Genomic DNA, 21559 nt, shown 5'->3' on the forward strand with positions numbered 1-21559 from the left:
GAAGCTGCTTGCATGGGGATGAAATGATGCCCACGCTAGCAAACTGATATAAACACAGCTCGCAGCTATAACCGGGCTGTTGTTTATTTGTATGTAGAGATACTCCCCTGTTGCTTGTAAATGTAGCTTCCAGGACCCCTCCAGTCCTTTCTATCTCTGCCAGTGGGGTTGAAGTTGTCCCTATATATGGGGTAAACAATCATTATAAATAAATGCAGTTATGAGGGAAATTACTAGTCTTTTACTGGCCTGGGTATTAACAGAGTGTTTCATATAAATGCAGCTTTAAGGTTTATTAATTTCTCAACCATTTTCTGGTTCTAATGCATATATTTTTTTAAATTACAGATCTACTTTCAGAGCCAAATACATATATTTTGTTCAGGCACATTTAAAGGGGAGCATTACAAATTCTTATATGTATATGTGTGCACACACATTAAAGAAAATGCTCTTTCTGGAGGCATTAATTGCTACCCAACTGCTGCATAGTTCTGGACAACCTGTGTTTGTGTGTATGTATATATATATATATATATATATATATGTATATATATATATATATATATATATATATATATATATATATATATATATATATATATATGTGTGTATATATATATTTATATATATATATATATATATATTTATATATATATATATATATATATATATATATATATATAGTTTATATGATGTAAATATATATATATATATATATATATATATGTACATTTTTTTTTTTGATATACAATGCACATTAGTTTATGAATACATTCCCCATCTCCTCACATAACATTTACAAATACATATTGTGTATTTTTGCATGCTAGTGTGGTGGATGTTTTATGATATATTTAGGGAAACAGAAATACATGTGGAAAATATATAGCTTTGATAAAGTTGACTCTTTTCAATAAATCACTTGATGTGGCTAGTTGCAGACAAGGACTGATTTATATTTTGAATAATAGCAAGCTAATTTGACATGTGAGTAAACATTAAATATTGTAAACCCTTTATAGTAAAAGCACCGCATCCAAAGTGTCAATCAGTTTTTACAACTGTAGCAGGTGTGACTTAGTTTCCCCCAAACTGAAAAATGTTGATGGCAATTAATAGCATGCATATGGCAATCTATCAACTGTTTTTGATAGGGCTGATAAATCAATGTATATAAAATGCAATTATTGTTTCATGAAGTGGTAATGTCACATAAAAGGAAAAGAATAGAGGCAGTTAACTCATTTATAGCCAAGTTTAATCATTTTTGTTTATCTTAAAAATATATTTGCACACGCTGTTTATTTCTAGTTGTACGGCGCCACAGAATAAGTCGGTGTCTTATAAGTAATGTACAATGGGAAAAACGTAATAATATTTTTATATCCGATTCTTTTACAGAAAGCATGCACTAAACTGCCATAGGATGAAACCAGCCCTCTTCAGTGTCTTATGTGAAATCAAAGAGAAAACAGGTAGGGGCTTGTGCGTCTTCTGTTATCTGTATTTTAAACCATGGCCTTTTATATCGATGAGTAAATATTTCTGGCTGCTCTTTTATAAATGGCCTGAGCCACATAAGCATTCTTCCTTTGTAAACACATGCACAGAAGCAACGTATTGATAGTCTGTGCTCATGTATTAGGTAGCTGTTGCTTTTACAGATACATTTATCTGACAGATAAAAGCACAAGAAAATATTTCACAATGCTGATGGTTTGTTTAAAACAATGCACATATTATATGTAGGGCCTTCATGGAAGTTCAGAACCTTAAAACTGTTCATAGTGGGAAAGTTGTAAAAATCAATTTGTTTCTACACTTTTTTTTTAGAAAAAAAATGTATATCTTTGCTTATTTTAGTACAGGTATGGGATCTGTTATCCAGAAACTTGTTATTCAGAAAGCTAGAAAACACGGGGATGCCATTTTCCATAGACAAACTATTTTATATTGTCCCATTATCCTTTTTCTCTATAATAATCAAACAGTACCTTATACTTGATGGTAACTAAGCTAACATCATTTTATGTTGCTGGCAACGTTTTTAAACATTTTTTTTTATTAATAGCTTTATGGAAAAGGTAGAAAGATCCTTCATCTGGAAACCCCCAGGTCCCAAGCATTCAGGATAACAGATCTCATACCTGTAATAGGGATCCAAATAGTGGGCCTAATTACTCTACTGCTATTTTATTCTTTTTTTTGCAATAAGGAACATGCATAACATTTCCTTTATCTATCTATTTATCTATCTGTCATTTTAAAAATAAAGTCCCCATTCATTGCTAATAGGGATATATTATTTGTTGTTAAATGTTTTTGCTCTTAGACAAATCCCTAGGGTTTTAAGAAGTATTGATTGATCACTGTATGCAGGGCATTATGGCCTGTTTCTCATAATATGTGTATTAAGTCTGTGATTTTCACTGTTTATGTCTAGTATTAATAAGCATCTTTTACACATATTGTTGCAAAATATTTAGAACTTATATGTATAAATTAAATATTAATATAGCACACTAATGTTTAAATATGTCAGGTATAAATTATTCCAGCCAAAAATGGGTGGAGGCTAGATTGGTAAATATTGTTTTATCAACAGTTGTATATTGTTCCTGTAAGGCAGGTAAAATAATGATTGTTATGTAGATATTTCAAAAATACATCAGCGAGCAGCTTTACCAAATTTCACTTCGTATTGTTAATTCATATTGAGCCAAGACATGTATTTCGAAAGCATATTGCTATACGCTTTGAATTTGAGTATTGATTATTTATAATAGTATATATATATATATATATATATATATATATATATATATATATACACACACACACACACACCCATACATTTTTTAAAGTGATCATTTAATATTTCAAGGATTTCAATTCAAGAATGTCATATCACCAGAACCTATTAAGGGTGTCAGTTTCAGTGTTGAGCTTGTCAGTGATACATTGTAACAAATCAAATGACTACAATATATATATTAATTGCTGGCATACCTAATCAATCACCTTCAATTTCCTTAAGCAGAGAAGGGGCCATTTAAACCCCCCAAATGTATCTCTCTAATTGCAGATTTCCTTTGAAATTAAAAGGATTTGCCCAGTCTTATAAACATAGGCTGACCATACTTACAGCCCACAATATAATATAAATGAGATCCTTTTTTTTTTTTAAAATACAACAGCAGCAACAGATTTATGTTTGTTTGAAGACCATTGTCTGCCAAACATTTTTTACTATTCTCTCATAAGGCTTTCTGGATCCTTCGGGAAATTCAGTGTAAATCCCTTTCTGTTACACATGATACAAAATATTACAGTGTGGATTGTATCTGAGGAACATTTGGCTTTTTTAATTGAAAATATATGTAGTTTTATCAGATTGTGAGGTCAGCATTGCCAGAAAGGGGAGACGCACGGACGAGGTTTGGTTAGTAAAAGAAGGCAGCATTCCTTGGACAGGTTAATGTTTATGTGCACAAATTCCAAGTGGATTTCTATCTGCTAGGAGTGAAGACTAAACTGATAAAGCATAACATAACAATAGCCATGCTTGTTATATGATCATTCTAATACTTGTTTTATCTAGAGTGGCTTTAGTACTATGCTCATAAACCCCATTGTAGTAAATACTGTGTTTTCATGTTAATATACACATTATCCATGCACACAGGAGATGCACATTACCTTACTGTCCGATTGTGGAACAACTGCTCAGTAACAATGGAAGCAGCTGTTCCTATAGTTATAAACAATGCAGAATTTCAAGTGCTTGTTCTTTTTCTCACTGGTAGCAATCTGTTTAATGTCACAGAAGAGGGCTGATTCGTGTGTTAATACTAACATGGAAAGTTTACATTATTAGACAGCTTTAAATGAAAAGGGTAATGCAATGCTCTTTGTCTGCGAGCGAAATCATTGTCTGAAAGCATATCTTATTCACAGTGTATCCACCAAAACGATGGATTAGAGAAGCCTTTTTTCCTCATTGTGAATGATTTCATTATTCGAAAATGTTTTATATACTGCAATATATATATATATATATATATATATATATATATATATATATATATATATATATATATAATTTTTTTTTTTATCCAGGGCACTTCTGTCTGTATACAATGTAAAGTAATATGCAGTTTGCAGGAATGCATCTCGAAAGGATTTTGAAGGATTTGACCCAAGTTTATTTCTTTGTGCTTTGCAGATCACAACCACGAGGTAGCAGGCTTTTGTATGTTTACCCTTAAATTATTTTTGCCCTAAAGTATGACTTAAGGGACCATCCAGTAAATCACTTTTTTTTGTGTGCTTTGGTTCATTTTTTACATCTTCCTGCTCCGTTTTTTTTGCCCAATGTATATGAGAAATGACCTTTTTTTAATTAAATAAGCAGACTTTGGATTCCCAGCTAGCCACAGGCATGAAAATCAATACACATAAACATATGATTGTGTATGTATGCGTTTTGTCAACGACTGGGAGCCTAAATGTAAGTTCCTATCCCCTAGTGGATTTACCCTGGCAAAACCTAAGATTGCTTCATTAGTATTTGTGAACTGAGAAAGTTAGAAATATTTGTTAGCATGTCATATGAGACCTAAAAGGCTCATCGATCTTAGAGAACACACGATTGTTTTATGTGTTATGTTTTCTTTTTTTTGAGAAATAATATGAGAATCCTTGATAAACTGAGTGACATGCAAAATAGAGACTTTTAAGGTCTCTTTTTTTTTCCAGTACGCTCTGCTTGCGAAGTACTTAAGGTAAACACATTTTTTACACTCTCGAAGGAAGTGACTCTTTTATTTCCGAAGTTAGAAGGGGAAACCTAGGAGTAAGCTATCAGCAGATATGCACTGACAGCTGCCAGTCACCTATAAATATGTGGTTAGTTAGGAGCAAAGAGCTTAAATGACATTCGTTTAGTAATAATGTCTAATGGCATACATGATGGTTTGCCAGATTTGTGGCCTTTTGTGAGTCTTATAAGCAGGACAGACTTGGGAAGATCATAAAATGTAATGAACTTCTCCACTGAGCGTGGTGTCCGCAGGGGAAGCTGGAAAGACCGTCTCGGGCTACTAGAAAGATTTTTATATGCCTAAGGAGAGTAGCTAGATACGCTCACTTGAATATTTTAGAACTAGAAAATTACATATGTGAAGAGAGCGGATGATAACACATTGGAGCCGGCAATTAGCATGTAAGGCTTAACAGTGCAACACAAAGTCATTTGTGTACACGTTTAATATAGAAATACTAAATTTCTTTAAGAGAACAAAGGAATAGTGCTGATTATTTCTTACATTCTTACTGGAAATTATGCACAGGCATGGGATCTATTATCTGGAAACAAGTTATCCGTAAGGCTCCGAAATAAAACGCTAACATTTCCCATAGCCTCCTGTTAATCAAACAATTGTTCATTTTTGACTGATCCTGTTTTATTTTCTGTAATAAATCTTTGAGGTGTGTTTGATGCAACTAGGCTAGCATAAAGCAATCCAGTTGGCTTACTTTGTAAAATGTTTTTTAGTGGATTTAAGACATGGTGTTTAGTAATGCAGAAAAACCTGTTATCTGGAAAACCCAAGGTCCAAATCATTCCATGTAATATTGACTGTACCCATACAAGTGAACCCAGCATGAGTGATTGAATATGAGTTAAAGTTATTATGCTCATTGGAACTGTCATGTGTAACTTTATTATTATTGTTTGTCAGTATATTATATTTTAAAGGGCAAGCAACTTTATAATATGCATTTATTAAACATTTCCAAGTTATTTGTAAAAACAGTTTCTGTTGAAAGCAGCATTGGCTTATCTCCGGTTTGTTACTTTTTAAACAAATGTTGCAAACGTTTAAGTTCCCCAGCAAAGATAGGTCTGTTAATCAGCTACCTTGTCTTAAATTGTAGCCAATAGAAAGGGACAGACAATCACTGGTTTCAATTGCAATACATATACAAGTAATTAAAACAAAACCGTAGAAAATTGTTAATGAGTGTATATTTGAAGGTTGCTTAGAATTATGTTTCCTTTTATTGGGCTCATTTTTATTTTGGGATTGACTTGCCCTTCAAATATAATGTTGTTAGGGTGACTGACACTGTAGAAATATTTTGTTTTGGACAAGGTGTTAACATGACAAATTTAAACGAATAACATTACAGTTAAAAATTGGAGTTGGATAGTAAGTTTTGTCTTTCATATCCCTCTGTGCTGATGAAGCAGAATCAGGATTACAGCTCTAGAAATATGTGCAATATCCCTCATTAATAATTACAGTTGGCTGCCTTATTAAACATTTTCTCCAAGTTCTGAATCTGCCTATGCAAATAGAAGAATGTATTTTGTGACATGCACAGAAAAATTCATGATTTGGTCGTATCAAGACAACAGCAAAGTGAGAATTGTGTATAACAGCGTTAGCAAATTTTCTTTTGCCTTAACATTGAATTCTTCTTTTAAAAAATATAGAGACTGCTTCTACAGTGAAAGTGCGTTAGAAGAGTATGTTCCTGTGTCAAACATGCTGATCATGTTAACGGTTTAGCATCACTGAGCCTGAAAGCTGAATGAGTGGCTGCTTGTGCAGCCCTGGGGTTAAATAGCCAAAAACTTTCTTCATGATTCTAAGGATTCAACTCGGCTCCTGTAAGGTTAGGCTCAAATTATGAAAGCAAACTCAATAGATTAATAGAATCAGGGGTAGTTTCTGGCATTGGCAAGCAGACCACTTAAGGTAAGGTATAAATAGAAGTTGTTTATTAATATTTTATACCAATCATGTTCCTGTTAGATGTGAACGACATACAATATTTCTATTTATATAGTGCTTGGCTTGCCAGTTGCATTTAATAGAACTTAGTTATAATTCGGTCTCATATTTTGCACTGAACTTGTCGACTGAAAAAAGACTTCCTCATGCCTCATGAACAGTGTCTCATTTTTAGTTTGTATGCTCCTTGTATAATGTCATTTGTATGTTGGCAATAAGAATAAAATGTCATTATTGCAGGTTTGTGATGAGTGAATATTAAATTTTTTATTTTTTTTTTTAAGTTTTGCACTTAGAAATCTATTTTATGAAGACTTCATGAAAAGTCTTATTTCTTGATGGCCCTATAACATTTATCACATATTAAAAAAAGGATGTTTAAATAGTAGTTCTAGATATTCTTCATTTTAAATATTTAGAGCAGGCATGTCCAAAGTGCAGCCCGGGGGCCAATTGCGGCCCCCACACATTTTCACCTCACCAAATCTGGCCCTCGTTGCAAGAAGTTTGGGCACCCCTGATTTAGAGCATTTAAACCTGTGATGGGTTTTAATAAAATTAGCTCAAATCTATCACTTCAAAGCAAAAATGCTAGCTGTGTTTAGCTTTGCCCCTTTAATGCTGGCAAATTTTAAGTGGGATCGAAGAGCAGTTTAAAAAAGTATGGTTTGTTTATAATCATTAAAGATAGCAACCTACTTACTTACAGTTGTGTGCAGAAACTAAACTTAGAAAAAGGAAAGTAACAAAGTGTAACTTCAATTTCCCTAAAGGTTAAACGCCAAAAGTGAAATATACATGTCCATGGCCTGGTGTTTGCTCCCAAGTCAGGGAGCATGTTTAGTAGGGGCCGACAAATATCAGCAAGATAAGTGTAAAATTGTTGAAGAGCCTTACTGGGCTTTTTTAGCTAAACATGAGGAGGAGTGGAAAAATCCGAATTACAAAAAGGCCGTCTCCCATAGACTCCATTTTATCCAAATAATTAAAATTTTTAAAAATAATATAATTGATACTTATTGGAGGCAGAACCAGTCTGTTGGGTTTATTTGATGCTTGCATGATTCTAGTAGACTTAAGGTATGAAAATCCAAATTATGGAAAACCTCAGGTTCCAAGCATTTTGGATAACAGGTCACATACCTGTAATGCAAATCAAATAAGAAAATAATTTATTTTTGGTATGTTATTTTAGTTCTAGTTTTCCTGTGATTTGTTATTTATTAAACTATACTATTCCATCCTAACTGTACAATTATAACATTATTTATAGAACATTCCAATGGCATTCTAAATTCATTAGTGTTCTGTTCATCTCCCAAACCACATAGCTTGTTTTAAGTAGCATAGTTTATTAGTTTCATGTTAGGTTCTGATGCGGGAAGGCCTTGGTTGATTCCAAAATGCTATGAATCTGTATATCTTGATTAATTCCAAATAAATAAATTCAGATTCTGTGGGATAGGAAACTTGCTATATCAAAACAGCTTTATGTGCAAGATGATTACAATAAATTGAGTTGTATGCTTGCTTACTTTAAGAAAACCCCTCAAAAGTATAATTAACTAGATAATTTTCCTGCACTCCCGTTAAACCAAGATACGCCGGTTTCTTTTGCAAACATGCCCTTATCTTATCCCATTTAGACTATTGCAATCTCCTCCTAACTGGTCTTCCTGACTTCCATCTCTCTCCCCTCCAATCAATCTTAAACTCTGCTACCAGTATCCTTCTGCTCTCTCCTAAAAGGGAACCTGCTCAACCCCAATTAAAATCCTTGGCGTGGCTGCCTGTTAAGCAAAGGAAAGCAAAACCCTTCTACTAACATTCAAAGCCCTTTACTTTTGTGCTCCTCATTACATTTCTTCTCTTGTCTCACTATACGTTCCTGGTTGTCTTCTCCGCTCTTCTCAGAGCCACCTTCTTTTCACACCATCCACATCCACTGCCATCTCTCATCTCAAACCCTTCTATCTTGCTGCTCCTTACCTCTGGAATTCCATCCCTAAATTCCTCCGTAAGGAATCCTCTCTTAATCTCTTCAAGGAAAAATGAAGAGTCTACCTTTTGGAGCATTAGAACATCATCATCATCATCATCATTTATTTATATAGCGCTGTCAAGATACGCAGAACATGTCTAGTCCTGTGCCCTTTAAGAAAAAACTAAGAGTCTACCTTTTGGACCACTAGAACATTATCCTAGTCCTGTCCCTATTTCCCTATTTACTATGCCTTACCTTGTGCACTTTTTTTATCTCCAATTTGTATGTTAGCCTCACATCCACTTACGGGGCAGTGACCTCCTTCCCACAATGTCTCTTTGTCCTATGATATATATATATATATATATATATATATATATATATATATATATATATATATATATATATATATATATTGTACTTTTATGCACTGTACATCGCTGCGGCTCCTTAGCAGCGCTTTACAAATAAAGTTATACAAGAGGGAAACAATCACAATTGTTGAGCAGCTGGTTGTGGTGAGACTTTCTCCCCCAATTGCTGGGAAAGATTTATTATTTGTTTAATCTCCAGATTTATCTAAAGCCAACCTCTTACCAAGGTGATCAGCAAAATTCCCACTAGCCCAACAAAGCATACCTTTATCCACCACACATTGACCTTGTGTCATTATTACTTTTCCGGCCACTTTGGTTGTGAATGTGGTAAATAATTCACATCAATATTCAATATAAATAATGAAAGCTTCCGTCAAAGCTTAATGTTTCAGTCTCTGGAAGTGAAGCAAATTCACGGGCATTACCGATGAACGACAATTTTAAACACTGGCAAATTCTAACATATTTCCGTGTTATAAACAGTTAGAATGATTTCTCTGGTTTCTGTCCAGTTACCTTATGACATATTGCTGAAGTGAAAAGAAAAGCTATAAACATTTTGTATGTGTCGTAAAGCCAAACGTTTCTGCCTCAACGCAAAAAAGGCAATAAAACGAAATGAATATGTGGGGCCCAATTTGTTGTATTTTTGACAGGGTTATAGCCAGATAAGGGAAATTAAGTCCCTATGGATATTTCTCTTGATATCACAGATGTTCGTCCCAGAGAGCAATGAGATAAGCTTCATGTTGCATATAATGGTCAGTACTTTTATCCTTTGCTTTGGCTAATCAGTTCCATTTTTGTTTTTTGGCGTTGTTCTACCCAGATTTGCTAGTGTTTTGATGTGCCATACTAGTAATTACAGTGCCCATTCATCTGTTGCCCAATATTGTGGCAGGATTCAGTTCCTGACAAGTTTCAGAAGCACGCCAAATAGTTTGGTATATGTATTTGAATAGTGTGGTCTCCCTGGATAGATAACAACATGTTTCTAACTATGTACTTGTGACAGATCCAGATGTAAGCGACTCTGCAACATATTCGTTCAATTCAGATCTATTTGTTTAGTTCTTTAGCCAAACCAGTACATCAGTAGCATCCATGTGAATGGCCAAAACAGACAATATCTGACACTATCTTGCTTTGAGCACATCCGATTTAAAGGTGTGGTTCACCTTTCAGTTAACTTTTAATATGTTGTAGAATGGCCAATTCTTAGCAACATTTCAATTGGTCTTCATTGTTTATCTTTTATAGTTTTTAAATTATTTACCTTTTTCTTCTGATTCTTTCCAATTAGGGGTCACTGACCCCATCTAAAAACAAATGCTCTGTAAAGCTACAAATGTACTGTTAATGCTACGTTTTATTACTTATGTTTCTATTCAGGCCTCTCCTATTCATTTTCCAGTCTCTTATTAAAATCAGCACATGGTTGCTGGGGTAATCTGGTCCCTAGCAACCAGATTGCTTAAATAGCAGTACGGAGACCTGTTGAATAAAAGCTAAATAATTCATAAATAATAAAAAATGAAAACCAATTACAAATTGTCTCAGAATATCACTACATCACACTGAAAGTTAAACACAAAGGCGAACAAACCCTTTAAGAGCTTTGAAGTCAAATTAGAGAAACCCTCTCAGGATTTTTTTTTTTTTAACATCAACTTATTAAATACCTAAAAATGTTGACTAAAAACATATTAAATAACTAGAAACGTTACCTAAAAACTTATTAAATAAGTGCTTTCTTATGAATTCTGTTTTTGTGCCTTCCTTGATAGATTGTTTGCCTGTTCAGCATGTTCATCTCCGTAAACATCCTTTACTTTCCTACATTCATCGGAAAAGGGGTATTGGGACATAAGGAACAAGTATAGTATTTCTAACGAAGGACTACCTAGCTTGAAAAGATCAAAGGTTAGAAGGTTTGGTCTTGACACTGCTTGGGGTTACTGCTCACAGACTCCATGTCCTTGACTGATCATCCACTATACTAGGTTTGTGGGGTTGGATTATAATAAAATATGTCATGTATAGAAGTTAGCATATGCTGTGGGCAAATAGGAGGGAGGGGGGTGGAAATATATTGTAGGACCATATACAATCTGTGGCTTTCCATCTGAACAGTCCTGCCAAAGATCACTGAATACTAATATAGCCCAACTGGGAGTAAGGAGTCTGCATTGACTACACTTTTTTTATGCATATTTTATGCTCTTGATTTATAAAATCAAGAACGGCAGCAATGTTAGCTATTATTTTTGTGTTAAATTAAACAAGTTTGCCAATTACATCTATAGTGTGTAGAAATGACTGATATTTAGAAAGCCTTTAACAATATAGTTTATAACATACATTTTATTTGAATTCTGAATGTCTGACATAGATAATATAGATAGTTGGGCATCTGCACAGTGACCTTCTGGAGGGCTCTTGCTGACACTTCTTGTTAAAGAAAGAAATGAAATGAATTATCCAAGCTTTTTTTTTTTTCATTATAATTTGCAGCAGTGTCCAGCACAATGATTAAGGTCCCCTTGACCAAAGCAATATGGGATTTGTGACCCTGAAGCTGATATTTGGGCTCTGTTATGCAAAAAAAGCGATGATGTAACTAGAGAGAGAGTCCAGTGAAGGACAATTTAAGGTACTGGATTATTTCAATTATTAAGATAAGCGAGGCAAGCTGGAATTGTTTACATGGGATGCTGTCACTTTGTATAAATATTTCAAGTGACCATTATGGCTGTTTATTCATCGCTAGACCTACTTAGAGCACACAAGGGCATTCATTTGCTATTTGAAGAAAGGGTTTTTTTACAGTGAGAATGTTAAAGATCTGGAATTCTTTCTTAAGTGGCTGTACTGGCAGGTATATTTGTTAAAAAAAACCCCTCTTTGATGCCTTGTTAGTTCAGTAAGAAAACACAGGCATGATGCAGACACTGGCCAGGTTGCCATTTTGGAGTCGGGAAGATTTTCTTTTCACCTTTCTATGATTAACTGTATAACAATTACAATTGAAATGGGATTATTTATGGGAAATTTTGACAGACATGTCTTTTCTCAGCCATAGCTACTATATTACTACATAACATACCATATCTGGTGTTTTATACATTTTATTGTCTACTTTGCTTCTAATGGTTTTGCTGTGGTTAGAGCTTGTCCACCAACTTACACTGTTCCCCTCTGCTATTTCAAAGCTTCCTCATGACATTATGTGGGAAACAAACTACAGGAGGAAAAGGGTAAGCATTATAATCTAGACAAGGACATCAATTCTCATCCGTTGGTTACTGATGGTCAAAAAAGTTTGGATATTTTGGTTGCATCCCTTTGGTTGAACAGTATCTGTACAGTAAATTTTGCAATAACAGTACAGGAGTGGGATCCTTTATCTAGAAACCTTTTTCCCTGTAGTGATAACAGTACCTTGTAGTTGATCCAAATAATTAATCCTTATTGCAAGCAAAAGCAGCCTATTGGATGTATTTAATGTTTACATGCTTTTCTAGTAGACTTCAGGTATGGCGATCCAAATTAGGGAAAGATCCATTATCAGGGTTCTGGATAACAGGTCCCATACCTGTAGTATGATCTTTCCAGATTCTCAATGAGAATCCGATTACTCTCTTTGCGTGTGTGATGATAGCTCTTTTCTTCTATCATATTTAGATAGCAGTCTTTGTGTTAATGATCCATCTTTTTGTATATGTGTCCACATGATATGACTGTTGTAGCAGTGAATTTGAGAATGGGATAGGTCTGTAGCACTGGCATAAACAGTGCTTTATTGTACAGGGATCTTTGGGGTCTGTAGATTGTACATTTCCTTATTACAATTAGAAATGGAAAAAAACATGTTATGCTGGAGGGCAGGCACCAGAACACTAGTGTGATTTGACTGGTAAAGGGTTAAAAGAAATAATGTTGTTAATAAGAGCCATTCACATATAATATATACTTACTGTGGATTGTAATTGCACACTGATTTCAATACTGAATTCACAAATGCTGGTTTATCACATTCTGCGAGCAGTTAAAGTTTGGTTTAAAAAAAGTGTTTTAGTACTTTAGTATAATACTGCAGTTTTGCTTTTCCTGCAGGATCACTCCTATTACACTACTTTTTGAGCTGTTTGGGAAATGAAAAATTTTCAATTGCTTAATGAGTAGATCTTTTACATTTATTTAAGCAAATATGCTAGGGAGTTTGATCTAATTAAGACCCCTAGGAATCTTGGAAAATGGTCCGCCTTATCATGACAGCATTTCTGTAGTGCATATAAATGCCCATCTTTTCATCAAATGTGCTCATTTAGCTTTACTTGTATGCTGCTATTAAATGAGCATTTTATTTGGCTGCTAGTGCTGCTCTGCAGTTTCAATAGCCTCAAGGCTAAATGTAAAGACCCATATTCATCAATGAAGTATGCCATTGTTTTCTATATATTATTATAAACAATTTTATGTCTACATTCAGTTTTACTGAACACACCAACTTGTTATCTGTTTCTGCCATGTTGATCTCTTTAAAAACCCTCTCTTAATCATGAATTTTTTTTCTGTTAAGCTTTTAAAACAATTATATCTGATGTTTTTTCTATTCTCCCATGCCTTGTTATAACGGAAATATTTCGCTTAAAGGTATACTGTCATGGGAAAACATGTTTTTTTTTTTTTTTTCAAAATGCCTCTTTCTGAAAGCACATGACCAGACAAAATGAGCTGAGATGTCGCCTACTCATCAATATTACAACAAAAAATACATTTGTTGGTTTAGGAATGAAATTTATATGGAGTGAATTATTTGCAGTGTAAACAGTGTCATTTAGGAATAAAAACTACACCATAAAAATCATGATAGAATACCTTTACAATTTTGCACCTTAATACTGATTGACCCTTTTAGAATATGGAACCCTGGGATATTGAACTTATTATATCTAGATTTTTACATTTGCGATAAAAGTTTAGTATCAGTATTATAAGTATAAAGAAGTATCTATATGTACCCAAGCTGTTTTGCATGGGGTGTGGCACAGCAAGTCTGGCATCCAGTAAGCAAGCTAGTAAACAACATAACATTTCTATGAATTCGGTTTATATACTCAATACATATTTTTTTTAAAGCAGGGCGAATGGTAGAATAACTGGGGGTTGCATAGTTGTTTCTCAGTGATGCTAGTCAATTACTTTCTACAAGTGATTTTTTTTTTTTTTTAAATAGTAGCCTTAAGGGCCTCCATTTTTAAGGAAATATGCTGGAAAACCTAAGACTCCAAGCAGCACAAATAATAGACAAACAAAATACACAAAAGAATGTTGCCATAATAATCATGTAATATTTTTAGGTCATATCACATAGAGAGACAGGACTGCATTTTGTAGCCTTGACCTTTACCTGGGAAAAATGCCTTGTAAGATGTAACAAAGTTATCAGATTGGATAGAGGATTGTTGTTGTTGTAGTATTGTAATGTTTATATTAGACTTCCTTCTACTTTCAGAATGAGAAATAATTCTGTTTCTTTTGTTTTGCAAAGGTTAGTTGCATATGTTCTTTGTTTACATGTTTGATTGGCACAGCATAAAAACAGATGTTTCAATCACCTGGAAAGTAAAGAGAAAAAAAATGGTGTTGATTGACAGAACTGATTTTAGGTAGGGCAGAAAGAATATATGGCTAAGGATCGCATTAGAGAGCCTTCCTGGCCAGATAATGTCCCAACCAAGTATGTATTATAGTAGGTAACCAATGCCAAAGGGCATTACTCTATTTTCATTCTCCTGGACTTATCTTCTGCTTAGGATACTGTTAACCATTCTGTTATAATGCAAGTTCTCTATTCGATTGGTATCTGTGATTAAGCTGCAGCCTGGTTCTATTCCTATGTTTCTGACCGCTCCTTCTCTGTTACCTTTGCAAACTAACCCTCTCCCCCTGTTCATCTTAGTGCCTCAGGTTTCTGTAATTTAGTCCTCTGTTGTTCTCATTGTACACTCTCTCTTTAGGAGACCTTAAAGCTTTATTTGCCCTTAAATACCACCTGTCTGCCAATGAAATTCAGATATATTTAGACCGCCCCTCACTAACTGCTGACGTCCAAACCCAGATCACAGACTGCTTAATTGCTATCTCTTCCTGGATGAACCAACGCCACAAGCTCAACTTGGCTAAGACTGAGCTCATGGACTTTCCACCGAAACCGAGCCCTTCTCATCCTTTCACCATTACTATTGATTGCATGACCATTAACCCGGTTAACTCAGCATGCTGCTTGGGGGGTCATCTTTGACCAGTCCCTCTCCTTCTCTAATGAAATTAATAATACTTGCTTCTTTCTCTGCAATATAGTCAAGATACACCCATTTCTTTCACAAACAACAGCCAAAACACTAATTCATGCCCTTACCTTATCCCGTTTAGACTATTGCAATCTCCTACTAACCGGCCTTCCTGACTGCCATCTATCTCCCCTACAATCAATCGTAAACTCTGCTACCAGTATCCTGCTCTCTCCTAAAAGGGAACCTGCTCAACCCCAACTAAAATCCTTAGCATGGCTGCCTATTAAGCAAAGGATACAATATAAAATCCTTCTGCTAACATTCAAAGCCCCCACTCCTCTGCTCCTCACTAAATTTCATCTACATTCTGGTCATCTTCTCCGCTCCTCTTAGAGCCACCTTCTCTGCACACCACCCACATCCACTGCCACCTCTCATCTCAAACCCTTCTATCTTCCTGCTCCTTACCTCTGGAAATCCATTCCTGAATTCCTCCGTAAGGAATCCTCTCTTAATCTCTTCAAGGAAAAATGAAGAGTCTACCTTTTGGAGCATTAGAACATCATCATCATCATCATCATTTATTTATATAGCGCTGTCAAGATACGCAGAACATGTCTAGTCCTGTGTTACTATGCCTTACTATGTGCACTTTTTCATCTTCAATTCGTGCCTGTATTTTAGCTTCCTATCCACATAGATTGTAAGCTTTATGGGACAGGGACCTCCTTCCTGCTATGTCTCTTACCACATAGCACTTCATCTCTTTGTCCTGATATGAATTCTGTGTATATTTATTATGTGATTTGTCTTACTCATATATACTTTTATATATATATTGTACTTGTATGCACTGTACAGTGCTGCAGCTCCTTAACAGCACTTTACAAATAAAGTTATACATACATACATACATACATACTTGGACTTGGTGCTTATTGTATTCACCATAGGGATGTGTTTTATATGGTCCTTTAACTATTCAATTAAATGTCCAAATTAGCCATGAACAGCTGGAGGCTGCAAGTTCTAAGTCCCTGACATATATTTTTGCTTGTTTGTGGGCCCCATTGTTTATTATCATTACATATTTAAAAGGAAATCTAGAGAAAATGTAGCTACACTGTAGAGGTGTTATCATTGGAGTGGAGAAAGAGTTTTCCCAGCGTCCCTGTCAGAAATGTCTGGATTTGCACTCTCATTTTGTCTGCCATATGAGAGAAGGTGCATTATAAGTTGCATATTTTTGCATGTTATAACCTTTTCCCCGCCCATGTCCTTTTAAATATGTAGAATATATGGAAAAAAAACAACTATATAAAATGATGTAGTCTACTCCTGTTACTCATTCTCCAGTACCCCTTGTTTGGGTACTCGCAAACCAATCTCTGCGCATTAATTACATCACAAGTGCATCATTTCCAATGTGCTCACCTGCCCTGAAAGTGTCACATTTAACGATCATAAAAGCACAAGTATGAGATTACATAGTATTATCATTTTATTTATAACACAGTGTTTGATTTTTTTCCCCCATGATTTCCAAGACCTGTCTCGACGTGTTTTTGATGAGCAGTAAATCAGCCCCCAAGAAGCCCAATGGTTTGAATACAGGCTTTAGACAAAGTGCTTGTTTGATACTAGATTGCCCTATATATATATATATATATATATATATATATATATACTTTATTTATTTATAGTGATACAAATTTTCAGTCTTTGAGGTGATACAAATTATTACTTTGTTGTAGCGCTACCTGATAATCCACGAATGCGTGATTTCATTTTTTTATTTTTTGAAAATGGGTTATATTATCCTGAATGCTCGGGACCTGGTTTTTTTTTAAATTCTGTATTAGGATCATGTATAAGGTGCAGGTTTATTATTACACAGAAAAATAAATGATTTCGAAAAATTTTAATTATTTGATTACAATTGTTACTCTGGGAGATGGCCTATCGAACACTCTGGATAGAAGGTTTCCGGGTTAACGGATCTCATACCAGTAGTAGTTTTTAATAATTATGGCTTTTGAGTAGTACTTTATGTGGTTACTAATTAGCCTTATACTGTGACATTTATATTCTATGTGTACTGTATATTGTGAGTGGGTCCCTAAGCTCAGTAAGTGACAGCAGTACAGAGTATGTGCAGTGAATCAGCAGAAAAGAAGATGGGGAGCTACTGGGGCATCTTTGGAGACACAGATATTTACTGCTAAAGGGCTGTGGTTGCCTTTGGCTGGTACAGAAGCCTAAAACATAATGTACAACATTTCTATCCTATATCTTTAGTTAAGCTTTAGTTCTCCTTTAAACGTGAATGGTGTACACTGCAAACTTGCAGACTGAAGCAGAAGGTAAAGTGGACTCTGCTCATTAGATAAGAATTTATAAACAATTAACAGAAACAACTGAAAATGGCTTTAAATATATATAGATATTTATTATGTAATCTTTATAATGTGATCATCCATAAATCACAGTATAAAATCATGATTAAATCTCTCAACATCTCCCCATTTTACCATACATAAGCCATAAATAATCTATAAACTATAGTGCTTACTGATGTCCTCCGTTAAAACCGGGCACTTCGTCATGTCACTTGTGTCACTTAATTCATTGAAAGTGTGTTATTGCATTTCTGCTATAAAATAAACACAAGTGTGCAAGCCATTGGCTGCTTGTTTGAGTTTCTCCAGTAATATTCAATATGATAGAAGTTTGCAGTTTAGCAGCAGCTAGAAGGCCACAGTTAGATCATAATGGCTGCAGCAGCATCAACGAATATATAATAGGTACAGGTTTAGGATCTATTAACCCAGATGCTTTAGACCTGGGGTTTTCCAGATAAGTAATCTTACTGTAATTTGGATCACTATTCCTTGAGTCTGCTAGAAAAGTATTTATACATGAAATAAACCCAATCGGATTGTTTTGCCACTAATATTGAATTGTGCAGCTTAGTTGCCATCATGTATGAAGCAAGTATTTGCTTATGATGGAATCTATGGGTAATGGTATTTCCATAATACCGAGCTTTCTGGATAACTGGTTTCCAGATAAGGCATCCTATACCTATATATTATATTCTTAGTTATACAGGTATAGGTTTATGGTACCTGAGGAAGAGGGCACTGCCCAAAACGTGTGCTACTTTTTGCTGCAATAAATGGATTAAAAGGTAATTGTGGGTGGATAGGTGTGCTTCTTCCATATAAAGTTGCTGGATAGGTTTATGGTACACAGACTGATTGGCCAAAAGATCAGGTCAGTGACGGTGGTTTTGATGCCACATTTTTTGGCTACATAAAGCTGCCAAAACATCCCTGCGTGCTATTGCCCACAGAGAGACAACCTGAATATCACATTGATGGATCTGCAGGACTTGCTCGTATTGCATTTCTTGTGATCATAGGTAAATCAAAATGATCACAACAAACCATACTGCTCTGCAAAATAATAGTGCCTTAGATAAGCCAACGGCATGTTCTTTATTCAAATGCTTAGCAGATGCAGATAAGTTTGGCAATTATCATTTCCTTTTCTTTTCTTCCACTGTCTTGGTGAACAGTAGTAAAACAGTGTGCGGTAAAAGTGTTTAGAGAGAGAGATAAATAAGTTGAACAGTTTTGCAATGCAAAGTGGTTGGTGGTATGTGTATTTTTTTTTTTTCTCTGAGCCTTTCTTGGCTCCTTCTAAACTGCTATTGTGAGCCCCAAGCAGATTTTCCCATTGCTAATGTCCTAGAAGTATTAATTCACTTTGAAATGCTAATTAGAGGGCATTATGCAAGAAATGAGATTAAGTGGCAGCGTGAAGCCATTTGCCTGTCAGTAAATTGAGAGTTTTAGCATCAAGAAGAGCTTTGTTTTTTTTTTTTCCCTGTTCGTTTCCCTCGATTTTTGCATATAAATAAAATTGATTGAAAGCACTCAAGAAGCTTCTAGAACTGTGCGGGGTCCTTCCATATTTCTTTTCACGCCATGTTCCTTTAATACATGTTAAGGGTGCATCCCGCTAAACAATCCATGGATAAGGTTAATCTATAGTAAAGTGTTACGCAAAATACATTCACAGACATTAATGCCTGTGATTTTTTTTCTTTCATTTTACCGATGGTTATTTAATAGGGATGCACTAAATCCAGGATTTGGTTCGGGATTCAGCCTTTTTCAGCAGGATTCGGCCGAATCCAAGTGCCTGGCCGAACCAAATCTGTATCCAAAAAATCACATGACATTTTTTCACACAAACAAGGAAGTCTTGTGCTTATTGTTAAAGTGCAAATGCTCAAAACATAACAATTGCGCAACCCTTTTTCTCTAGTCCTTATAACTGATACAAATTGACTTTTTCTCAAGTCCTTATAACTGATACAAATTGTCTTCTAGCAAACCAGGACCCTGTCTGATTAATAAAGTGCTGACATATATTCATTAAATTGATTCAATTAATACTTCCTAAATTGATGTATTATTAAAAATCAACAAGACTGAAAAAGCAGAGATATGAATTAGAAAAATAGAGTGTGTAGATATCCTAAAATCTACTATCTTAAAATATTTGGCAAACTAATGCCCCGAGATGCCACAAAATGGGAGAAGGCAGGAACCAATGGGCTGTGTTTTTTTTTTTTTACCTTATCTAACAACTACAAGATATGACTAAATAAACCTAAAAAAAGGCAGACCTCCAAAGACCATGGAAGACAGAAGTATATCTGAAAGATCAAGGGGAATATCCCAAGTGTGCAGTTTTAAAAATTAGAATGGTCACCATCCAGACACATATACTATACAAAAGCTATACTTCAGAGTCTGAAAAATAAATTAAAAATGTATTATTAGGCTCCGCACTAAACAGCTACGTATATATAAAAAGGCCTATTTAATAGCTGACCACATATACAGTAGGTTACAATAAAGGTTGGATGGCAAAGATGAATGAATTGCTTTCAATGTATTTCCAAAGCCTGCCAGTTATTTAATGCAGATAGCAATGCTTCTGAACCCAATCATTTTTTTTGAGAGCAACTAAAATAAGGCTTTTTAATGATTGTTGACTTTTAATTATTTGCCAGTAACCACATTTAAATGATCCACTTTCCTATTATATTTGAGAATGTTAATGATTTAGGGTTTATGTTTTAACCATCGGCCAGTTAAAAATCAAAATCTGCTTTCGTTATTTTTACTGTAGTATACTAGTTAAAGCTAATCTAAACATTGAAGTAGCATTGGGTAGAATGTTACATGTGAGTGGTTGCAACCTTTTCTGTAAATAATTCCGGCGTTTCAATCTTTTTAGCATTATTCCCTAATAATAATCATTAGCATTAATGATCATTTTTCCTGGTCAGGTGGCAAGTAGACATTCTTACTACCGTATATACTCGAGTATAAGCCGTCCCGAGTATAAGCCGAGGTACCTAATTTTACCTCCAAAAACTGGGAAAGCTTATTGACTCGAGTATAAGCCTAGGGTGAGAAATGCAGCAGCTTCTGGTAAGTTTCAATCAAAAAATTTAGGGTTTCTGCTCCTATAGGAGGTGCCGGCGTCTCGTTTTTGGATGCCGGTGACCATTCTTGGACGCCGTTGAATATTCTTGAAGACTATTCTTGGACGCCGGCGACTATTCTTAGGCGCCGGTGACTATTCTTAGATGCCGGCGTCTATTCTTAGATGCTGGCGACCGTTTTTGCGATTGACCCAAGTATAAGCCAAGGTAGAGTTTTTCAGCATATTTTGGGGGCTGAAAAACTCGGCTTATATTCGAGTATATACGATAAGTATTTATGGAGAGTCTTCACCACATATTGTCTATGGAATTAAAAGTTACAAGCAAAACATAAAGTAAATTCCATTTACACAGCTGTTACCTTAAACCTTAGTAGGATTTTTTAGCGCTTCCTTCTGTAAACATTTTATTTAGGGGGTTGTTTATCAAAGGTTGAATGCTTCTTTTTGCACCTCAAATGAACGCACAACTTGAATGGTTTCGTATTTAAGAAGAAACTTAAATGGAAAAAAACTTGACTCAAAAACAGTGGGCACATTTGCAGTAGGGCAGCCATCAGGGGGCTT

General features: G+C 34.9%; 1 protein-coding gene across 2 annotated transcripts in view; it reads left to right on the top strand.

The window, feature by feature from the left end:
- The window catches only part of LOC108698242 (pre-B-cell leukemia transcription factor 3), a 165329-nt gene that overhangs the window by 1886 nt on the left and 141884 nt on the right, over nucleotides 1–21559 (top strand). For both annotated transcript variants that reach the window (XM_018229585.2, XM_018229587.2), the window contains exon 2: nucleotides 1405–1478. In XM_018229585.2, coding sequence (XP_018085074.1) covers nucleotides 1405–1478 — 74 coding nt within the window. The remainder of the gene's footprint in view (nucleotides 1–1404; nucleotides 1479–21559) is intronic.

Source organism: Xenopus laevis, chromosome 8L (assembly GCF_017654675.1).
Source record: "Xenopus laevis strain J_2021 chromosome 8L, Xenopus_laevis_v10.1, whole genome shotgun sequence".
Taxonomy (NCBI): domain Eukaryota; kingdom Metazoa; phylum Chordata; class Amphibia; order Anura; family Pipidae; genus Xenopus; species Xenopus laevis.